At 40.5% G+C, this 20,784-nt stretch overlaps 1 protein-coding gene across 12 annotated transcripts in view; it reads left to right on the top strand.

Moving 5' to 3' along the window:
* The window catches only part of ANO10 (anoctamin 10), a 325,599-nt gene that overhangs the window by 112,157 nt on the left and 192,658 nt on the right, over positions 1-20,784 (top strand). For all 12 annotated transcript variants that reach the window (XM_034956236.3, XM_055109754.2, XM_055109751.2 and 9 more), the window contains 4 exons: positions 1,905-2,474; positions 4,296-4,351; positions 13,823-13,897; positions 18,165-18,347. In XM_034956236.3, coding sequence (XP_034812127.1) covers positions 1,905-2,474; positions 4,296-4,351; positions 13,823-13,897; positions 18,165-18,347 — 884 coding nt within the window. The remainder of the gene's footprint in view (positions 1-1,904; positions 2,475-4,295; positions 4,352-13,822; positions 13,898-18,164; positions 18,348-20,784) is intronic.

Below are 20,784 nucleotides of genomic sequence, written 5' to 3'. Positions count from 1 at the left end.
AATTATTAATTTATTTGGTATGTGCTGGACATTATTTAAAATTTTGTCAATATGGATGTTCAAATATTTTAGTCTGGTTATGTTTTTTAAGCTGGTAGATTTCACCTTTGCATTACTATCATTTTTTTTTCTTTAAAGGACATTTTCCTTTTGGTTTTGTTTAATGGTATCCTAAAATAATTTTCTTTCTGTTTTCTATTTCTGAAAACAACTATTATATAATGTTTTACCACACAAAAATTGTTTTAAGATCAAACCCTAAATTACATTTTGAATTTTGTTTATATTCTCTGAAAGGAAAAGTTTTGTTATTGTTAATTCCAGGTCATACAATAGTCATTTTATATTACACTTAACAACTGTTTAACTTTGTTTTGGCATTTAAGTGGCAGGAATTTTTTTTTTTTTTTTTTTTTGAGATGGAGTCTTGCTCTGTGGCCCATGCCGGAGTGCAGTGGCGTGATCTCAGTTCACTGCAATCTCCACTTCCCAGGTTCAAGTGATTTTCCTGCCTCAGCCTCCTGAGTAGCTGGGACTACAGGTGCACACCACCATGCCCGGCTAATTTTTGTATTTTTGGTAGAGACAGGGTTTCCCCATGTTGGCCAGGCTGGTCTTGAACTCCTGACCTCAGGTGATTCGCCCGCCTTGGCCTCCCAAAGTGCTGGGATTATAGGTGTGAGCCACTGCTCCCGGCCTCTGTTAGCTACTTCTTAGAAAGTAAGGGGAGAAAGTGAGTCGATGGTGAAGGCTAGGCATGGGGTGGTAGTGGATTTGGGGTCGCTGGGGACTGAGACTGGTGATAGCATCTGGGACATAGGTGGATCTTGAGGCTCCTTGAGATTGAAAGGGGAAGGTCATCTGCTGTGGAGCCAAGTGTCATGAGCATCTTTTAAAAAGAAATGATCGGATGTTCTTTAACCTGATTTAAATTTGAGGTGAAATCATACCTACTGTTTTCATTTGCCCTTGGGTTAGGGGGAAGAATTAAGGATAGGAGAAAATAGCCTATCTCAGTTCATTCTAACTCATTTTTATAGACTGCTCAAATTATCTTAAGAAAAATATGTTAACTGTGTATTATTAACTAAGAAATAATAACGCCAACTGTCACACTTCCTCTCACCCCCTGCTTCCCACCCTGGTCCTGGTACAAGATGCTCTTATGATCCAAGCACTCCCCATGTGGATGAGGCTGGCAAAGGATGCAGTGTTGGTGACCCCTCTAGAGTCAGTTAGCTTGTGTTGAGTTCACAGAACATTAGCAGTCATGTTGCTTGGACCTTCTTCTGCCCAGTGCATATATGAAAGTGTTGATAAATGTGTTCCATGGCTGTTCTGGAAGTTCATGTGTAGAATCCTGTTTTGTGCTTTTGAATAATTTTTCTTTAGTGTATTGAAAAATCTGCCATAACACATTGATGAAAGTTTATGTCTCTGGGTAGGGAAGAGCAGAATTTTGTGGATGGGGAGTCTTCGTCAAAAAGAACATTTATAACACTAAGTGGGAGAAAAGTGGGGAGCATAAATTAAACCCCCAAATTAATGTTCAGTGGACATGGCTGAACTTAAATTAGGACCTTGGAGATTTTGGGTAAGCTACAAGATGAGTTTTCCTTTGGGAAGAAGGTATCCATCAGGTGAGGGGAAACAGAGTCCAGGCACCTGGTGGAGCAGCCCCCCCAGCTAAGGCCTGGCCCCTAACCTGGGGGAAATGTTGGACCTGCCATGCAGACAAGCAGGGTCTTTATACTGCATGGAGGGTGGATTTACCACCACACGCTGTTTGGGAAGTGAGGGTTGAATGATCCCCACTTAACTAAAAAATGAATAAGCGTACTTGAAATGATTTTTTAAAGTGTTTGGTAGTCTATACTTATGTTCTTTCTTTCTTTCCACTATAGACAGTATTCGTGGCTACTTTGGGGAAACAATTGCTCTGTACTTTGGATTTTTGGAGTATTTCACTTTTGCATTAATCCCCATGGCTGTCATTGGGTTACCTTACTACTTGTTTGTGTGGGAAGACTATGACAAGTACGTGATCTTTGCCTCGTTCAACCTCATCTGGTCCACGGTGATTCTGGAAGTGTGGAAGCGTGGCTGTGCCAACATGACCTACAGGTGGGGGACACTGCTCATGAAGAGAAAGTTTGAGGAGCCCCGGCCGGGATTTCATGGTGTCTTGGGTATCAATTCCATCACTGGGAAGGAGGAGCCTCTGTACCCCAGCTACAAGAGACAGTTGCGCATTTACCTGGTCTCCCTGCCATTCGTGTGCCTCTGCCTCTATTTCTCACTGTATGTCATGATGATTTACTTCGACATGGAGGTTTGGGCCTTGGGTCTACATGAGAACAGCGGGTCTGAGTGGACCAGTGTCCTGTTGTATGTGCCCAGCATCATCTATGCCATTGTGATTGAGATCATGAATCGTCTCTATCGATATGCTGCCGAGTTTTTAACTTCATGGGGTAAGACTTGAGGCTTTATATTCACGTCTTACTTGCCTGTAAGAAATGTTGCCTAGATCATGGGATTCACATAGCTGCTACCTTGCAGAGAAAATAGATGTTGCTCTTGGCTCATTATAGAGACATAAGGAAAAATTTATCAGCTTTGTGAACACTGATGATCTCCATGCCATGGTTATCGTAACTCTCATTTATTATGTGTTAATTACTATGTTCTAGGTGCCCTGCTAAGCACTTTATTCACAGTATCTCACCATCACCTTCTCAAGGGTACCGTGAAGTAGAAGTTATTTCACCCTTTTATGGATAAAGATAACTGATGCTTAATGAGGTTCAGACAGCAAATAGTGGAGCTAGACTAATTCAGACCTGTCTTTCCAAAGCTTGTGCTCCTAATACATAACATTGTGTTTCATGCCGAGGGTAAAATAGATTGAAATTGTTTCACTGGCTAGAGCCACAGAAGAAAGAAAAAAAAAAATGTCTTCGTGATACTCAGCTGAATCAACTATGACCAGTTTCCTAAAATGGAGTGTCTAGTTGGTGTGAGGCACTGAGGACTGCTGTTGAGCTCATTGAAGGCAGGTGTTTATGGATGTATCTGTGGTAAAAAAGGAACTTGGTTATAAGTTGAAAATGGTCTTGATAGGCCATTGACTCTTTATTTATTCATTCAAACCAATGAACAAATTCGCTATATTATTCCCTAGGAAGAAGTCAAAGCCTAACTTTATGGGACATAAATATGTTTTAGGGGCCAGACGCAGTGGCTCACGCCTGGAATCCCAGCACTTTGGGAGGCTGAGGTGGGCAGATCACAAGTTCAGGAGTTCGAGACCAGCCTGGCCAATATGGTGAAACCCCGTCTCTACTAAAAATAAAAAAATTTAGCTGGGCATGGTGGCACACGCCTGTAGTCCCAACTACTCAGGAGGCTGAGGCAGGAGAATCACTTGAATCCAGGAGGCAGAGGTTGCAGTGAGCTGAGATCGTGCCACTGCACTCTAGTCTGGGCAACAGAGCAAGACTCCGTCTCACAAAAAAAAAAAAGATGATTTAAATTATTTTTATTAGTTGTATAACAATATCAGCTGTCATTTATCAAGTACTTTCCTTGTGCTAATACTAGGCTAAAGTTTTATATTATTTCTGATCCTAAGAGTGACCCTGGGAGGAAGATGGTCAGCCTTGTTTTGAGGGAATAAGGCTGAGTATCAGGAGGTTAAGTAACTTACCCAAGGTTAGGCAGTGGCTGAGTAGCTGAGTTGGTGTTCAAATATAGGTCAGTCCAACACTCTATGTGTAAGATGACACTTCTCTTCAGAATCTTCCTTTTTGTCATTTTATCTTGCTGTTTTGGGATCTATGCAGTATTACCTTTTCTAGGTGAAGATAGAAATTTGAGTTTCCTTTCAAGTTAACCCTTGTAAGCCACATGAAACTTTACTTACAGAACTTTATTTACAGAAAACTTTATTTATTGCCCTCTTCTCTAGAGGTTACTATTAGTTTTCACTATTCTTACACAGGGTCTTTGGGTGGCTGTCTGTAGGATTGTTTGCCAGCACTTCCCAAATTTCTTTGTAGCAGTAATTTAAAAAATAATTTCAGACTACAGTGCTATTGCAGTACCCTGAAAAATGTGTCCCTGTTTGATGCTCTTGGTGGTAAGGCATAGCTGTGATTGACAGCCTAGTACATTTACTGACTGAGGCTCTGATGTTGGACATCTCCGCCCTCAGTGCAACTCACTTTACCTCATAACACTGCTTTCGTATTGTTTTCTTACTGAGAAGTTACCTGTGTGTTTTAATGTTTTAGAGAATCACAGATTGGAATCTGCCTATCAGAACCATCTAATTCTGAAAGTTTTAGTGGTAAGTACAGCGTTTATGTACAAATCCATTTTATGAAACTGATATATACTACATAATATATAGGAATACAAATATGAAGAGTTGCTTCTAATCTAAGATATCAATATATTTTGTACAAATAGGCAAGGATTGATTAATAAATATGTGTACCTCTGTGTTCAGTAGCCTTATTACAAATGTGCATGTGATGTAAGACTTCAAAATATAGGAGTTAGTATTATAGCCAATTTCCAGTTATTTAAAAACTAGGCCAGGTGTGGTGGTTCATACCTGTAATCTCAGCACTTTGGGAGGCCTATGCTGGTGGATCAAGAGTTCGAGACCAGCCTGGCCAACATGGTGAAACCCTGTCTCTACTAAAAATAGAAAAATTAGCTGGCTATGATGACGCAGGCCTGTAATCCCAGCTACTCGGGAAGCTGAGGCAGGAGAATCTCTTGAACTCAGGAGGTGGAGGTTGCAGTGAGCCAAGATGGTACCATTGCACTCCAGCTTGGGTGACAGAGCGAGACTCTGTCTCAAAAAAAAAAAAAAAAAGAAAGAAAGGAAACTAACGGGCCAGACACGGTAGCACACGCCTGTAATCCCAGCACTTTGGGAAGCTTGAGGCAGGTGGATCACTTGAGGCCGGGAGTTTGAGACCAGCCTGGCTAGCACAGTGAAAACCTGTCTCTACCATAAAATACAAAAAAAATTCACCGGGTATGGTGGCACCTGTAATCCCAGCTACTGGGGTGACTGAGGCAGAAGAATCGCTTGAACCCAGGAGGCGGGGGTTGCAGCGAGCCGAGATTGCACCACTGCACTCCAGCCTGGGTGACAGAGCGAGACCCTGTCTCAAAAAACAAAAACAACAACAATAACAATGAAACTAACCCACTTTTTAGATATGTTTCTATTCTTTTCCTTTTGGTGATTTCTTTGAATGTTTTGCTATTCAGCAATCCTTCCTGTCACCACAACCTGTTTAGTGATGGAATATTACATTAAAAAAATTTTTTTTTGTTAAATTTCCAAAGTTCAAAAGGTTCCCAGCATGTTTTGACAGGTGGGAGGAAAGAGACAGAGAGAAAGCAGTATGTAACCTGCTTGCTGTTTGTTAAAAGCTGACATGTCGTGCCTCTTTCTACCATTATTATAAATAATAAAGAAGTACCAGCTTGAAAACACCTCATTTATCGGGGGTTTACCTCAGTCATCTGTAACATAAGTGAGAATCAAGAAAGTTACCTGAAGAATCATCTGAACTTTCAACTGGAATTGATTTAACACAGTCCGTGTACTTCACTCCCAAGAGAAGGATGCAGGCCCTCTTTTAGAATCTCTGTTCTAGCTGTAGAAATCATTCTAAGAAGTTTATCTATCTGGTTTTTCGGTCCTTAAAAAATCAGAAATCACCATCATGAGGGTGTTTAGATTTCTGGAAGTAGGCAAACCTACAGAGAAAGAACAGGTAAGGAAATGAAAAGCTGTCATAAGAGATAAGAATTCAACAATTGGGCAATAGGAAAGGGAAAAGTAGCCCTACATATCCAAAAGGCTTCGAAGGCCTCCTTCACACCGTGAAATGGCTGATACTTAAAATGTTGGTGCTAAATCAGCTAGGAAGTTCTGTTCTGTGCTCTCTGTGTAAGAAAGTAGAGGAATATGGGATACATTAAAAAGTTCATTCGAAAAGGTTATAACAGGAGGAGCTTTTTCCCTCAGAGGTAAAAACATTCTGTTTGTCTTAAAGAATTCAGTTATTTATGAGACTTTATTATTCTCTGATGATGCCAGATACAGTTAGGTAACTGCCTTGTAAAAAAAAAAAAAGCCATTGGTTAAAGTCTTCTTCCTCCACGGTGCTTCTTAGGCCTCTCTCTTCCTTTTTAATCTTAAGGGGATGGTGTTTCTTAGCCTTCCCAGACTTTTGCTTTTCAACTTCTGCTCTAACTCAGCACCCTGTCCTGCGGTCGTGTTGATCTTACTGCTCACTTTCTTTTTTTTTTTTTTTTAATTATTATTACTATTATTATTAATTTTTATTTTATTTTTTTTAATTATACTTTAAGTTTGAGGGTACATGTGCACATTGTGCAGGTTAGGTACATATGTATACATGTGCCATGCTGGTGCGCTGCACCCACTAACTCGTCATCTAGCATTAGGTATATCTCCCAATGCTATTGCTCCCCCCTCCCCCCTCCCCACCACAGTCCCCAGAGTGTGATATTCCCCTTCCTGTGTCCATGTGATCTCATTGTTCAATTCCCACCTATGAGTGAGAATATGTGGTGTTTGGTTTTTTGTTCTTGCGATAGTTGACTGAGAATGATGGTTTCCAATTTCATCCATGTCCCTACAAAGGACATGAACTCATCATTTTTTATGGCTGCATAGTATTCCATGGTGTATATGTGCCACTTTCTAGAATGACTCCCCATCTCCGCAGTAATTAAGCACTCACACCTGTACACATAGCAGCCTTTGTCTAAGTGATGCTACTGGGTTGGAAGTAGTCAGCATGGGGGCTGGGAGGCAGAAAGGAAACCCATTGGTGCAGGGAGTAAGCTATAGGTTCTTGAGCAGGGAACTCCTGGAAGAGATGGCACTTTTTGTGGCAGGATCCCCTTGATTGGTAATCCCCTTCACCCAGCCTGCTTCTGTGTATCTGTCAGGGCAGGGGAGTTCATGCTTATGGTGACAAAGATGCTTCCCAGGCCAGACTGGTTGTTATAGCCTCCCAGTTACCTGCTGTCTCTCTGCGATAGAGAGAATCTCAGGTACATTGGCATGAAGAGGCCTCTTATATCAGGCCCTTGTGGCAGGGGCCCCCTTGCCAGTGCCACCCATCTGCCCCACTTACTTTTGATGAGGTTTCCAGGCATGGGCTTGCTGTGATAGGGTCCTTCTTGCCAGTGCTGCCTGGCCATCCTGGGATCTCTCTGTGGAGCAGGGGAGTCCCAGGCCCAGCAAGGAAGAAGAGCACTTCCCCAGGAAACTTATTGTTGGTGGGGGGGTCCTGATTGATTTCCCCTTGCCAATTTAGCAGGGCTCCCCTGGCACTGACAGGATTCCTATTCAAATGTGGGAGGAATGAGCCTACTTGGGCTATCTGGGTGGTAGGTTGGGGTTGGGAAATGTCAGGCCTTGGTCTCCTCCTTCTGTTGGGTGGGGGAACTTAAGGTGTGCACGTGCTGTGCTGTTCCTTCAGCTCTGGGGTCCTAAACCATCTCGTCTTCCTTTAAGCACCTTTCAGAGTTCTCCTTTGGTTGCCTTGTTTGTTATTTCCAGAGTTTGTTTATTTAATAAGGAGACATGGGGAGAAACAAGTCTTTGCCATTTCATTTAGACTGGAAGTCTCCCATTACATTTTTCTTTTTTTTTTTTTTAATGTAGGAAAATACTTCTTTTTTTTTTTTATACTTTAAGTTTTAGGGTACATGTGCACATTGTGCAGGTTAGTTACATATGTATACATGTGCCATGCTGGTGCGCTGCACCCACTAACTCATCATCTAGCATTAGGTATATCTCCCAATGCTATCCCTCCCCCCTGCCCCCACCCCACAACAGTCCCCAGAGTGTGATATTCCCCTTCCTGTGTCCATGTGATCTCATTGTTCAATTCCCACCTATGAGTGAGAATATGCGGTGTTTGGTTTTTTGTTCTTGCGATAGTTTACTGGGAATGATGATTTCCAATTTCATCCATGTCCCTACAAAGGACATGAACTCATCATTTTTTATGGCTGCATAGTATTCCATGGTGTATATGTGCCACATTTTCTTAATCCAGTCTATCATTGTTGGACATTTGGGTTGGTTCCAAGTCTTTGCTATTGTGAATAATGCCGCAATAAACATACGTGTGCATGTGTCTTTATAGCAGCATGATTTATAATCCTTTGGGTATATACCCAGTAATGGGATGGCTGGGTCAAATGGTATTTCCAGTTCTAGATCCCTGAGGAATCGCCACACTGACTTCCACAATGGTTGAACTAGTTTACAGTCCCACCAACAGTGTAAAAGTGTTCCTATTTCTCCACATCCTCTCCAGCACCTGTTGTTTCCTGACTTTTTAATGATTGCCATTCTAACTGGTGTGAGATGGTATCTCATTTTGGTTTTGATTTGCATTTCTCTGATGGCCAGTGATGATGAGCATTTTTTCATGTGTTTTTTGGCTGCATAAATGTCTTCTTTTGAGAAGTATCTGTTCATGTCCTTCGCCCACTTTTTGATGGGGTTGTTTGTTTTTTTCTTGTAAATTTGTTTGAGTTCATTGTAGATTCTGGATATTAGCCCTTTGTCAGATAAGTAGGTTGCGAAAATTTTCTCCCATTTTGTGGGTTGCCTGTTCACTCTGATGGTAGTTTCTTTTGCTGTGCAGAAGCTCTTTAGTTTAATTAGATCCCGTTTGTCAATTTTGTCTTTTGTTGCCATTGCTTTTGGTGTTTTAGACATAAAGTCCTTGCCCATGCCTATGTCCTGAATGGTAATGCCTAGGTTTTCTTCTAGGGTTTTTATGGTTTTAGGTCTAACGTTTAAGTCTTTAATCCATCTTGAATTGATTTTTGTATAAGGTGTAAGGAAGGGATCCAGTTTCAGCTTTCTACATATGGCTAGCCAGTTTTCCCAGCACCATTTATTAAATAGGGAATCCTTTCCCCATTGCTTGTTTTTCTCAGGTTTGTCAAAGATCAGATAGTTGTAGATATGCGGCGTTATTTCTGAGGGCTCTGTTCTGTTCCATTGATCTATATCTCTGTTTTGGTACCAGTACCATGCTGTTTTGGTTACTGTAGCCTTGTAGTATAGTTTGAAGTCAGGTAGTGTGATGCCTCCAGCTTTGTTCTTTTGGCTTAGGATTGCCTTGGCGATGCGGGCTCTTTTTTGGTTCCATATGAACTTTAAAGTAGATTTTTCCAATTCTGTGAAGAAAGTCATTGGTAGCTTGATGGGGATGGCATTGAATCTGTAAATTACCTTGGGCAGTATGGCCATTTTCACGATATTGATTCTTCCTACCCATGAGCATGGAATGTTCTTCCATTTGTTTGTATCCTCTTTTATTTCCTTGAGCAGTGGTTTGTAATTCTCCTTGAAGAGGTCCTTCACATCCCTTGTAAGTTGGATTCCTAGGTATTTTATTCTCTTTGAAGCAATTGTGAATGGGAGTTCACTCATGATTTGGCTCTCTGTTTGTCTGTTGTTGGTGTATAAGAATGCTTGTGATTTTTGTACATTGATTTTGTATCCTGAGACTTTGCTGAAGTTGCTTATCAGCTTAAGGAGATTCTGGGCTGAGACAATGGGGTTTTCTAGATATACAATCATGTCATCTGCAAACAGGGACAATTTGACTTCCTCTTTTCCTAATTGAATACCCTTTATTTCCTTCTCCTGCCTAATTGCCCTGGCCAGAACTTCCAACACTATGTTGAATAGGAGTGGTGAGAGAGGGCATCCCTGTCTTGTGCCAGTTTTCAAAGGGAATGCTTCCAGTTTTTGCCCATTCAGTATGATATTGGCTGTGGGTTTGTCATAGATAGCTCTTATTATTTTGAAATACATCCCATCAATACCTAATTTATTGAGAGTTTTTAGCATGAAGGGTTGTTGAATTTTGTCAGAGGCTTTTTCTGCATCTATTGAGATAATCATGTGGTTTTTCTCTTTGGCTCTGTTTATATGCTGGATTACATTTATTGATTTGCGTGTATTGAACCAGCCTTGCATCCCAGGGATGAAGCCCACTTGATCATGGTGGATAAGCTTTTTGATGTGCTACTGGATTCGTTTTGCCAGTATTTTATTGAGGATTTTTGCATCAATGTTCATCAAGGACATTGGTCTAAAATTCTCTTTTTTGGTTGTGTCTCTGCTCGACTTTGGTATCAGAATGATGCTGGCCTCATAAAATGAGTTAGGGAGGATTCCCTCTTTTTCTATTGATTGGAATAGTTTCAGAAGGAATGGTACCAGTTCCTCCTTGTACCTCTGGTAGAATTCGGCTGTGAATCCATCTGGTCCTGGACTCTTTTTGGTTGGTAAGCTATTGATTATTGCCACAATTTCAGCTCCTGTTATTGGTCTATTCAGAGATTCAGCTTCTTCTTGGTTTAGTCTTGGGAGAGTGTATGTGTCGAGGAATTTATCCATTTCTTCTATATTTTCTAGTTTATTTGCGTAGAGGTGTTTGTAGTATTCTCTGATGGTAGTTTGTATTTCTGTGGGATCAGTGGTGATATCCCCTTTATCATTTTTTATTGCATCTATTTGATTCTTCTCTCTTTTTTTCTTTATTAGTCTTGCTAGCGGTCTATCAATTTTGTTGATCCTTTCAAAAAACCAGCTCCTGGATTCATTAATTTTTTGAAGGGTTTTTTGTGTCTCTATCTCTTTCAGTTCTGCTCTGATTTTAGTTATTTCTTGCCTTCTGCTAGCTTTTGAATGTGTTTGCTCTTGCTTTTCTAGTTCTTTGAATTGTGATGTTAGGGTGTCCATTTTGGATCTTTCCTGCTTTCTCTTGTGGGCATTTAGTGCTATAAATTTCCCTCTACACACTGCTTTGAATGCGTCCCAGAGATTCTGGTATGTTGTGTTTTTGTTCTCATTGGTTTCAAAGAACATCTTTATTTCTGCCTTCATTTCGTTATGTACCCAGTAGTCATTCAGGAGCAGGTTGTTCAGTTTCCATGTAGTTGAGCGGTTTTGAGTGAGTTTCTTAATCCTGAGTTCTAGTTTGATTGCACTGTGGTCTGAGAGATAGTTTGTTATAATTTCTGTTCTTTTACATTTGCTGAGGAGTGCTTTACTTCCAACTATGTGGTCAATTTTGGAATAGGTGTGGTGTGGTGCTGATAAAAATGTATATTCTGTTGATATGGGGTGGAGAGTTCTGTCGATGTCTATTAGGTCCACTTGGTGCAGAGCTGAGTTCAATTCCTGGGTATCCTTGTTGACTTTCTGTCTCGTTGATCTGTCTAATGTTGACAGTGGGTTGTTAAAGTCTCCCATTATTAATGTGTGGGAGTCTAAGTCTCTTTGTAGGTCTCTAAGGATTTGCTTTATGAATCTTGGTGCTCCTGTATTGGGTGCATATATATTTAGGATAGTTAGCTGTTCTTGTTGAATTGATCCCTTTACCATTATGTAATGGCCTTCTTTGTCTCTTTTGATCTTTGTTGGTTTAAAGTCTGTTTTATCAGAGACTAGGATTGCAACCCCTGCCTTTTTTTGTTTTCCATTGCCTTGGTAGATCTTCCTCCATCCTTTTATTTTGAGTCTATGGGTGTCTCTGCACGTGAGATGGTTTTCCTGAATACAGCACACTGATGGGTCTTGACTCTTTATCCAATTTGCCAGTCTGTGTCTTTTAATTGGAGCATTTAGTGCATTTACATTTAAAGTTAATATTGTTATGTGTGAATTTGATCCTGTCATTATGATGTTAGCTGGTTAGTTTGCTCGTTAGTTGATGCAGTTTCTTCCTAGTCTCGATGGTCTTTACATTTTGGCATGATTTTGCAGTGGCTGGTACCGGTTGTTCCTTTCCATGTTTAGTGCTTCCTTCAGGAGCTCTTGTAAGGCAGGCCTGGTGGTGACAAAATCTCTCAGCATTTGCTTGTCTATAAAGTATTTTATTTGTCCTTCACTTATGAAGCTTAGTTTGGCTGGATATGAAATTCTGGGTTGAAAATTCTTTTCTTTAAGAATGTTGAATATTGGCCCCCACTCTCTTCTGGCTTGTAGGGTTTCTGCCGAGAGATCTGCTGTTAGTCTGATGGGCTTCCCTTTGAGGGTAACCCGACCTTTCTCTCTGGCTGCCCTTAACATTTTTTCCTTCATATCAACTTTGGTGAATCTGACAATTATGTGTCTTGGAGTTGCTCTTCTCGAGGAGTATCTTTGTGGCGTTCTCTGTATTTCCTGAATCTGAACGTTGGCCTGCCTTGCTAGATTGGGGAAGTTCTCCTGGATAATATCCTGCAGAGTGTTTTCCAACTTGGTTCCATTCTCCCCATCACTTTTAGGTACACCAATCAGACGTAGATTTGGTCTTTTCAGATAGTCCCATATTTCTTGGAGGCTTTGCTCATTTCTTTTTATTCTTTTTTCTCTAAACTTCCCTTCTCGCTTCATTTCATTCATTTCATCTTCCATTGCTGATACCCTTTCTTCCAGTTGATCGCATCAGCTCCTGAGGCTTCTGCATTCTTCACGTAGTTCTCGAGCCTTGGTTTTCAGCTCCATCAGCTCCTTTAAGCACTTCTCTGTATTGGTTATTCTAGTTATACATTCTTCTGAATTTTTTTCAAAGTTTTCAACTTCTTTGCCTTTGGTTTGAATGTCCTCCCGTAGCTCAGAGTAATTTGATCATCTGAAGCCTTCTTCTCTCAGCTCATCAAAGTCATTCTCCATCCAGCTTTGTTCCGTTGCTGGTGAGGAACTGCGTTACTTTGGAGGAGGAGAGGCGCTCTGCTTTTTAGAGTTTCCAGTTTTTCTGTTCAGGTTTTTCCCCATCTTTGTGGTTTTATCTACTTTTGGTCTTTGATGATGGTGATGTACAGATGGGTTTTTGGTGTGGATGTCCTTTCTGTTTGTTAGTTTTCCTTCTAACAGACAGGACCCTCAGCTGCAGGTCTGTTGGAATACCCTGCCGTGTGAGGTGTCAGTGTGCCCCTGCTGGGGGGTGCCTCCCAGTTAGGCTGCTCAGGGGTCAGGGACCCACTTGAGGAGGCAGTCTGCCCATTCTCATATCTCCAGCTGCGTGCTGGGAGAACCACTGCTCTCTTCCAAGCTGTCAGACAGGGATATTTAAGTCTGCAGAGGTTACTGCTGTCTTTTTGTTTGTCTGTGCCCTGCCCTCAGCTGTGGTGGGCTCCACCCAGTTCGAGCTTCCCAGCTGCTTTGTTTACCTAATCAAGCCTGGGCAATGGCGGGCGCCCCTCCCCCAGCCTCGCTGCCGCCTTGCGGTTTGATCTCAGACAGCTGTGCTAGCAATCAGCGAGACTCCGTGGGCGTAGGACCCTCCGAGCCAGGTGCAGGATATAATCTCGTGGTGCGCCATTTTTTAAGCCCGTCGGAAAAGCGCAGTATTCGGGTGGGAGTTGCCCGATTTTCCAGGTGCCGTCCGTCACCGCTTTCTTTGACTCAGAAAGGGAACTCCCTGACCCCTTGCGCTTCCCAAGTGAGGCAATGCCTCGCCCTGCTTCGGCTCGCACACGGTGCGCGCACCCACTGACCTGCGCCCACTGTCTGGCACTCCCTAGTGAGATGAACCCGGTACTTCAGATGGAAATGCGGAAATCACCCGTCTTTTGCGTCGCTCAGGCTGGGAGCTGTAGACTGGAGCTGTTCCTATTTGGCCATCTTGGCTCCTCCCTGCTCCCATTACATTTTTAAATGCTACATTACAGTTGTAATGAAGTACTCTGAAGCAGTGTTTAACACTTATCTTTTTTTTTTTTTTTTTGGCAGTTCAACTTTCTCAATTGCTTTGCCTCACTCTTCTATATTGCCTTTGTCCTGAAAGATATGAAGCTTTTGCGCCAGGTAAGTAAAAATAACAGAAAAATACCAATTTTTTAGGTCATAGAGGTGGTTTTCTATCTTTAGATGCTGTAATTGCCTTCAAATTATTTTTACAAATAAAATCTTTTAAATTTTGTATGTTTTTAAGCCAAATTCTAAATAAAAAATTATTAGGAATTGCATTGTGTATTATGCTCAACTGAAATGAGTTGAACCTAACCAACCTGAAAAATTAAGTATAGGGCAGTAAAATCAATTATATAGTTCACCTCAAAGCTCGTAAGCAACTCTAACAGCAAAAATGTAGTATTCATTAACTGAACTGTTTTGTGTGCCTTGGATGGGGATGATTGGTGTAACCTTAGGTCTCGCAAATTTAATTTTTAAATTAATAAGTTGTTAAACTTTAGAGACCAGTGGATCCTATGCAGTGCTGTATCTTTTCTAAAGTGTCTGACATTTATTTTGGTGTGTTGTCATTTCTGGATCACATAATACCAATGAATAATAAATTAAGAACAAATTATTGATTTCTAAATTCTCCTTTTTATATTTGAACCAGTTATAAGTAAATGGCTGTTTTTTCCCAGTTTTAATATTCTGAGATTGTTGGTGAGCAGTCTCAAAGGCTAGACTCCACTTGTTAAAAATTATTTTTCAAAATAGAGAAAGTTTAAAGTAGTACATTTGGAATTGATGAGTTGGATGTACATGTCACAGTGGTCCCATGTAATAGTGTATTAGTTGGATGTGACTTCTCATTTCTTCTGCTTTAGAGAGTCTCCTTTACTTAGCAGAAGATAGGGGAATGGAGGAGGACCGCTTAAAAAAACAGTTGTAATACCAGCAAAGGTGGGGTGTGATGGAAACATTCATATCTATCTGAGAAAAGTGGAGATTGATACATCTCTGGAAACCAGCTCTCTTGATAGCTTTGCCAAGAAACTTAACTCATCCCTAGTAAATCTTCAGAGAGGAGCAAAGATTCATGTACATAGATATCCAAGCACCAGCATTATAATAGCCAAAATTGGGAGTAATACTTAATTCAACAGCAGTGTACAGGCCAAGTAAAAAAGAATTTTTAATGATACGGGAAAATGCTCAAACATATTAAGTGAGAAAAGCAGTAAACAAAGTGTATCCATATAGGGTAATTATAGTTTTATTTTTATATATGATTGGAAAGAAATATCCCAAGAAGTAGCAGTGGTTTTGTCATGGTTGTGTAATTATGGGTGGCTCTTTTTTTCTATTTTTTTTTTTAATAATACATACATAGTTGTACATTTTTATGGGGTACATATGCTGTTTTGTTACATTCATAAAATGTGTAATGAAGGCCGGGCATAATGGCTCATACCTGTAATCCCAGCACTTTAGGAGGCTGAGGCAGGCAGATTGCTTGAGCCCAGGAGTTCAAGACCAACCTGGGCAATGTGGCAAAATCCTGTCTCTACCAAATATACAAAAAGTTAGCTGGGTGTGGTAGCACATGCCTGTAGTCTCAGCTACCTGGGAGACTGAGGTGGGAGGATCATCTGAGCCTGGGAGCTCCAGGCTGCAGTGAACTGTGATCATGCCACTGCACTGCAAAGTGAGACCGTGTCTCAAAAAAAAAAATGTGTAATGATCAATCAAGGTATTTAGAGTATCTATCATCTCGAGTATTTATCATTTCTATATGTTGGGAGCATACAATACATTATTGTTAACCATAATCACCCTTCTCTGCTCTCATATGTTAGAACTTATTTCTTCTCTCTAATTGTATGTTTGTACCTCTCGATCAGCTTCTCTTTATCCTCTTCTCCCCAGCACACACCCACCCAGCCTCTGGTAACCGTCGTCCCACTCTATCTCTATGAGATCAACTTTTTTAGCTCCCAAGTGTGAGTGGGAGCCTGTGATATTTGTCTTTCTGTGCCCGGCTTATTTCACTTAACATAATGACCTCCAGTTCCATCCGTGTTGCTGCAATTGACAGAATTTCAGTCTTTTTTATGGCCAACTAGTATTCCATTGTGTATATATACCACATTTTCCTTATCTATTCATCTGTTGATAGACACTGAGGTTGATTCTGTTTCTTTATTGTTACAAATAGTGCTGCAGTAAACATGGGGGTGCAGGTGTCCGTTTGATACGCTCATTTCTTTTCCTTTGGGTAAATACCCAGTAGTCAGAATGCTGGATTCTATGGTTGTTCTATTTTCAGTTTTTTTTTTTAGATGTCTCAAAAAAAAAAAAAAAAAAAAACCTCTCGCCATACTCTTTTATATAATGTCTGTATTAATTTCCATTTCTACCAACAACAGTGTATAAGAGTTCCCTTTGTTGCACGTTCTTGTCAGCATCTGGATTTTTTGGGTCTTTTTAATAATAGCAATTCTATTTGGAGTAGGATGATATCTCATTGTGGCTTTGATTTGCATTTCCCTGATGATGAGTGGTGTTGAGTATTTTTTCATATACCTGTGGCTATGTAAATGTCTTCTTTAGAGAAATGTCTATTCATGTCTTTTGCCTACTTTAATGGGATTATTTGTATTTTTGCTATTGTTCGAGTTCCTTGTATATTCTGGTATTCTAGGTATTAGTTCCTTGTCAGATGAATAGTCTGCAGATCTTTTCTCCCATTCAACAGATTGTCTCTTCACTGTGTTGTTTCCTTTGCTGTGCAGAAACTTTTTTCTTTAATATAGTCACAGTTGTCTATTTTTGGTTTTGTTGCCTGTGCTTTTTAGGTCCTAGCCATAAAATGGTGGGACCTTTGCTTAGACCAATGTCCTGTAGTATTTCCCCTATGTTTTCTTCTAGTAGTTTTATAGTTTCGGGTCTTATGTTTAGATCTTTAATCCATTTTGAGTTGACTTTTGTTTGTGGTGATAGAGAGGGGTCTAGTTTCATTCTTCTGCATATAGATACCTGGTTTTCCCAGCACCATTTATTGAAGAGGGTGTTTTTTCTCCAATATACATTCTTCTTCTTTTTTTTTTTTTTAGATGGAGTCTCACTCTGTTGCCCAGGCTGGAGTGCAGTGGCACAACCTTGGCTCACTGCAGCCTCTACCTCCTAGGTTCAAGCGTTTCTTGTACCTCAGCCTCCCAAGTAGCTGGGATTACAGATGTGCACCACCACGCCTGGCTAATTTTTGTATTTTTAGTAGAGATGGGGTTTCACCATGTTGGCCAGGCTGGTCTCAAACTTCTTTTTTTTTTTTTTTTTTTTGTTTGAGACGGAGCCTCATTCTGCCGCCCAGGCTGGAGTGCAGTGGCGCGATCTTGGCTTACTGCAAGCTCCGCCTCCCGGGTTCACGCCATTCTCCTGCCTCAGCTTCCTGAGTAGCTGGGACTACAGGCACGTGCCACCATGCCCGGCTAATTTTTTGTATTTTTAGTAGAGACAGGATTTCACCGTGTTAGCCAGGATGGTCTCGATCTCCTGACCTCGTGATCTGCCCGCCTCGGCCTCCCAAAGTGCTGGGATTACAGGTGTGAGCCACTGTGCCCGGCCTCAAACTTTCCATCTCAGGTGATCTGCCCGCCTTGGCCTCTCAAAGTACTGGGATTACAGGCATGAGCCACTGCACCCTGCCTCAATATACATTCTTAGTGCCTTTATAGAAAATCAGTTGACTGTAAATATGTGGGTTAATTTTTTTTCTGTTTTATTTTTGTAGTGAGGGTATGTATTAGTGGTATAATTTAAATTCTTTAAAAAAGAATTTAGCCAAACTTTTTTTTTCCAGAGTTGGCAACATCATTTAGATTTATATGTTGCAGTCAGGATGAAATGTCGAAGAACACAATTGCAAGTTAATTCATTTTTGTAATGATTCTTTTTTTAAAGTTGTAGAATTGACAAATAATTGTACATATTCATGAAGTACTTGGTGATGTTTTAATACATAAAATGTATCGCAATCAGATCAGGGTAGTTAACATATCCATCCTCTCAAACATTTATTATTTCCTTGTGTTGGGACTGTTTAATTGACCAGTTTGTTTCTTATTATAACATTATTTGTATTATAATCTTATTTATCTTTTAATCTTGGTCTTTCATGTGAAAAACCATAAATTAGAAACACCATTCTAACACCTAGCTTTTCTAATACTAGTTTTTATAACACCATAGTATGCTATTTATTGAAGATTCCATTTTATTTGTTGCATAATTGTATTTATGCTATAAATACTATAGTTTAATTTATATATAATTTATACAAATGCTATAGTTTTATTAAGCTGTATTCCCAAAATGTGATTTGTGTGCTTCTCTTTAGAGCTTGGCCACTCTCCTAATTACCTCCCAGATCCTCAACCAAATTATGGAATCTTTTCTTCCTTATTGGCTCCAAAGGAAGCATGGTGTGCGGGTGAAGAGGAAGGTGCAGGCTTTAAAGGCAGACATTGATGCTACATTATATGAACAAGTCATCCTGGAAAAAGAAATGGGAACTTATTTGGTAAGTTGGAATATTGCTGAATTAAACATTTACTGAGAGTGAATAATAGCCATGCACTGAGTTCAACAAATGTTATACATTCATGATCTCAGATGTGACTATTCTAGAAGTGCTTTCCAGTCAGTTTCCTCATCTGAACCACTTTAAAGTAAAAAGGATAGAACTTTGCATTGAAGCACTGCTGTCTGAAATCTAAAGTTACGCCTAATGACACCAAAGGGCGGATTTGGAGAATTACATGACTGCTTTGCTTTGCGGAGAGCAGGGTAGAATAGTTGCCCCAGAGATGACAGAACGGGAGAGATGGTCCCTGAAGAGGCAGCAGCATTGCTCGCTCTTGACACTTCAAACTCATGGAAAATGATTGCTGCACAAACAAAAGATTAGAGACTCATTGATGAACAATGGAATGCCAATCTGAAGATTGAATTTTAGTTTACATTAGTGCTATTGTATAAATATAAAACAGTTCCTTTAAGACAGAGACTTTCTGAATTATTTTTAGGAACCACAAGCAGATCATTAGAGATTTACACTTTTAATATTTGAAAGGTCTAGCTCATAAAATCTATGTGTTCAGGCAACTTTTATTGAGCTCTGACTACATTCACTGTTTCTATATTTCACATTTTTTTAGGCCATTGTTTCTTAACATCCTGCACCTTCCTTGTTGCTACAGTATTCTTTCTGGTGAAATAGATCCTTCAGTGGGTCATTTACTGAGAGCCCATTATTGTGAAACTTTCATAGTCTTGTTTTTCGTCTTGAATGAGTTTATCTCCTGATTTTTGAGTGTCTTGACTGACTTTCATAATTTTTCTCATGTGCTTAGGAATTTGTATGTTCATGTTGAGTAGGACTTTGTCTTTTTCTCTCTGCTCACTTCTGCCTTATTTTTTGCAGTTGCCCCCACTGAGCCTCCAAGCCCCTCATCCAGAACCAGGTGTTTGTAGCCCAGAGCTCCCATCTTGTGGTGGTGATGAGGATTTTATAGATCTGGTCACAGAGCCAGTAGGTGGCATGCTGTTGACATAGCTGTAGTTACCAGGCAGCAGTTGTAGCTTTTTTAAAGCCTCCTTTGAAGGGCAGGGAGCATTGTCCCAACCCCTGGTTTTGCTCAGCAAGCCTGGCTCCAGTTACACTCCAGGGTAACTGGAGGGTGCTCTTGGTTCTCCTCCCCATAGGATACAGATCCTAGCCCCTTCTGTCATTGCTGTGTTTGAGGGAGATGATTCAAAGTATAAACACATAGTAAACTTTGAACAGTAACATTGTTTATATTTATATATGAAGCATAGAGAAAAGACACACACCTACTCTGTCTCACAGAGGAAGAATTAAAGAGAAGGAGCATGTGGGCAGAAGTGTGGAGCTGTCCTTTCTGGATTGGTTGAGTGCTAGCTTACTATGGGATAAAAGTTAAATTATGTCATTTTACTATGGGTTAAAAGTTCCCATTATGTCAGGATCCTTTCCTTGCCTATGCTTGGGGGTGGTATTCTTGGCCACATTTCTTTTCCTTTTTTCACTGTCTTATAGAAACTGCACCAGCAGTCCGTCCCCTGTACTCTCATTCCATCCCCCCTCATCTTTGGAGGCCTTCTGTCACCAGCCATCACCTGGTACTCTTGTATCTACTTCTTCTCCTCCTAACTGCTCCACCAAGTCAGCAACTTGCCTATTTTGAACTAAGCAAACTCTTCACATCTTCTGCTGTTTTTGTCCTGTCTTTCCTTCCCCTCACAGTTTTCTGCAATAATTCTCCATATTGTTGTCTTTAGTTTCCTACTTCTCTTTCTATAACCAATTAGAATCTGCTTTCAGCTGTTCTTTTTCTCTGAAATTGTTTGGGCAAACAACATTATCTCCTGAAGTACCCAAAACACGATTCATAATCTTCTGAAGACGGGTTTCTCCTGCTTTGCCCCTGGCTCAGTGAATGGTTTTTAGTACAGTCCTCATCTGAGCAATTCTAATTTATCTAAGAACTGTATGCCAGTGATGTGACACTGCCAAAATCTCAGATCTTACCTCTTTTGACATTTCAAGGTATCTGACAAAACCTTTATGAAGGACGGTGAGGGAGGCATGGCTATTCCCATGTCAAAAATAAGCAAATGAAGCTCTATGTCATTAATTATTTGGTGACTAAATCAGAAAGAAGGTTCAAGACCTTGCCTTCCCAATTCAGAATCTTTCTGTTATACACCACAGGCTCTCTGATGTGAAGTAAAGGAAATAATATATTGATTTCTCTCTCAGGCTCTGAGTCTGTGACTGAACTCTAGGGTTTACAGTGCCACTCCTTTTTGGACCTGCAGGGTTCTGCGTGATCTGGCCATTTCCCACTCCTGATCTCTTACAGGTTTCTTTTTCACTGTCTCCACTGGAGTGATGTTGGATATTTGCCATTTCAGTTCTCTCCATGTATTTGGAG

This window comes from Pan paniscus, chromosome 2 (assembly GCF_029289425.2).
Source record: "Pan paniscus chromosome 2, NHGRI_mPanPan1-v2.0_pri, whole genome shotgun sequence".
NCBI classification, from domain to species: domain Eukaryota; kingdom Metazoa; phylum Chordata; class Mammalia; order Primates; family Hominidae; genus Pan; species Pan paniscus.
The sequence above is the reverse complement of the archived record's forward strand: the minus strand, read 5'-3'. Positions and strand labels throughout refer to the sequence as shown.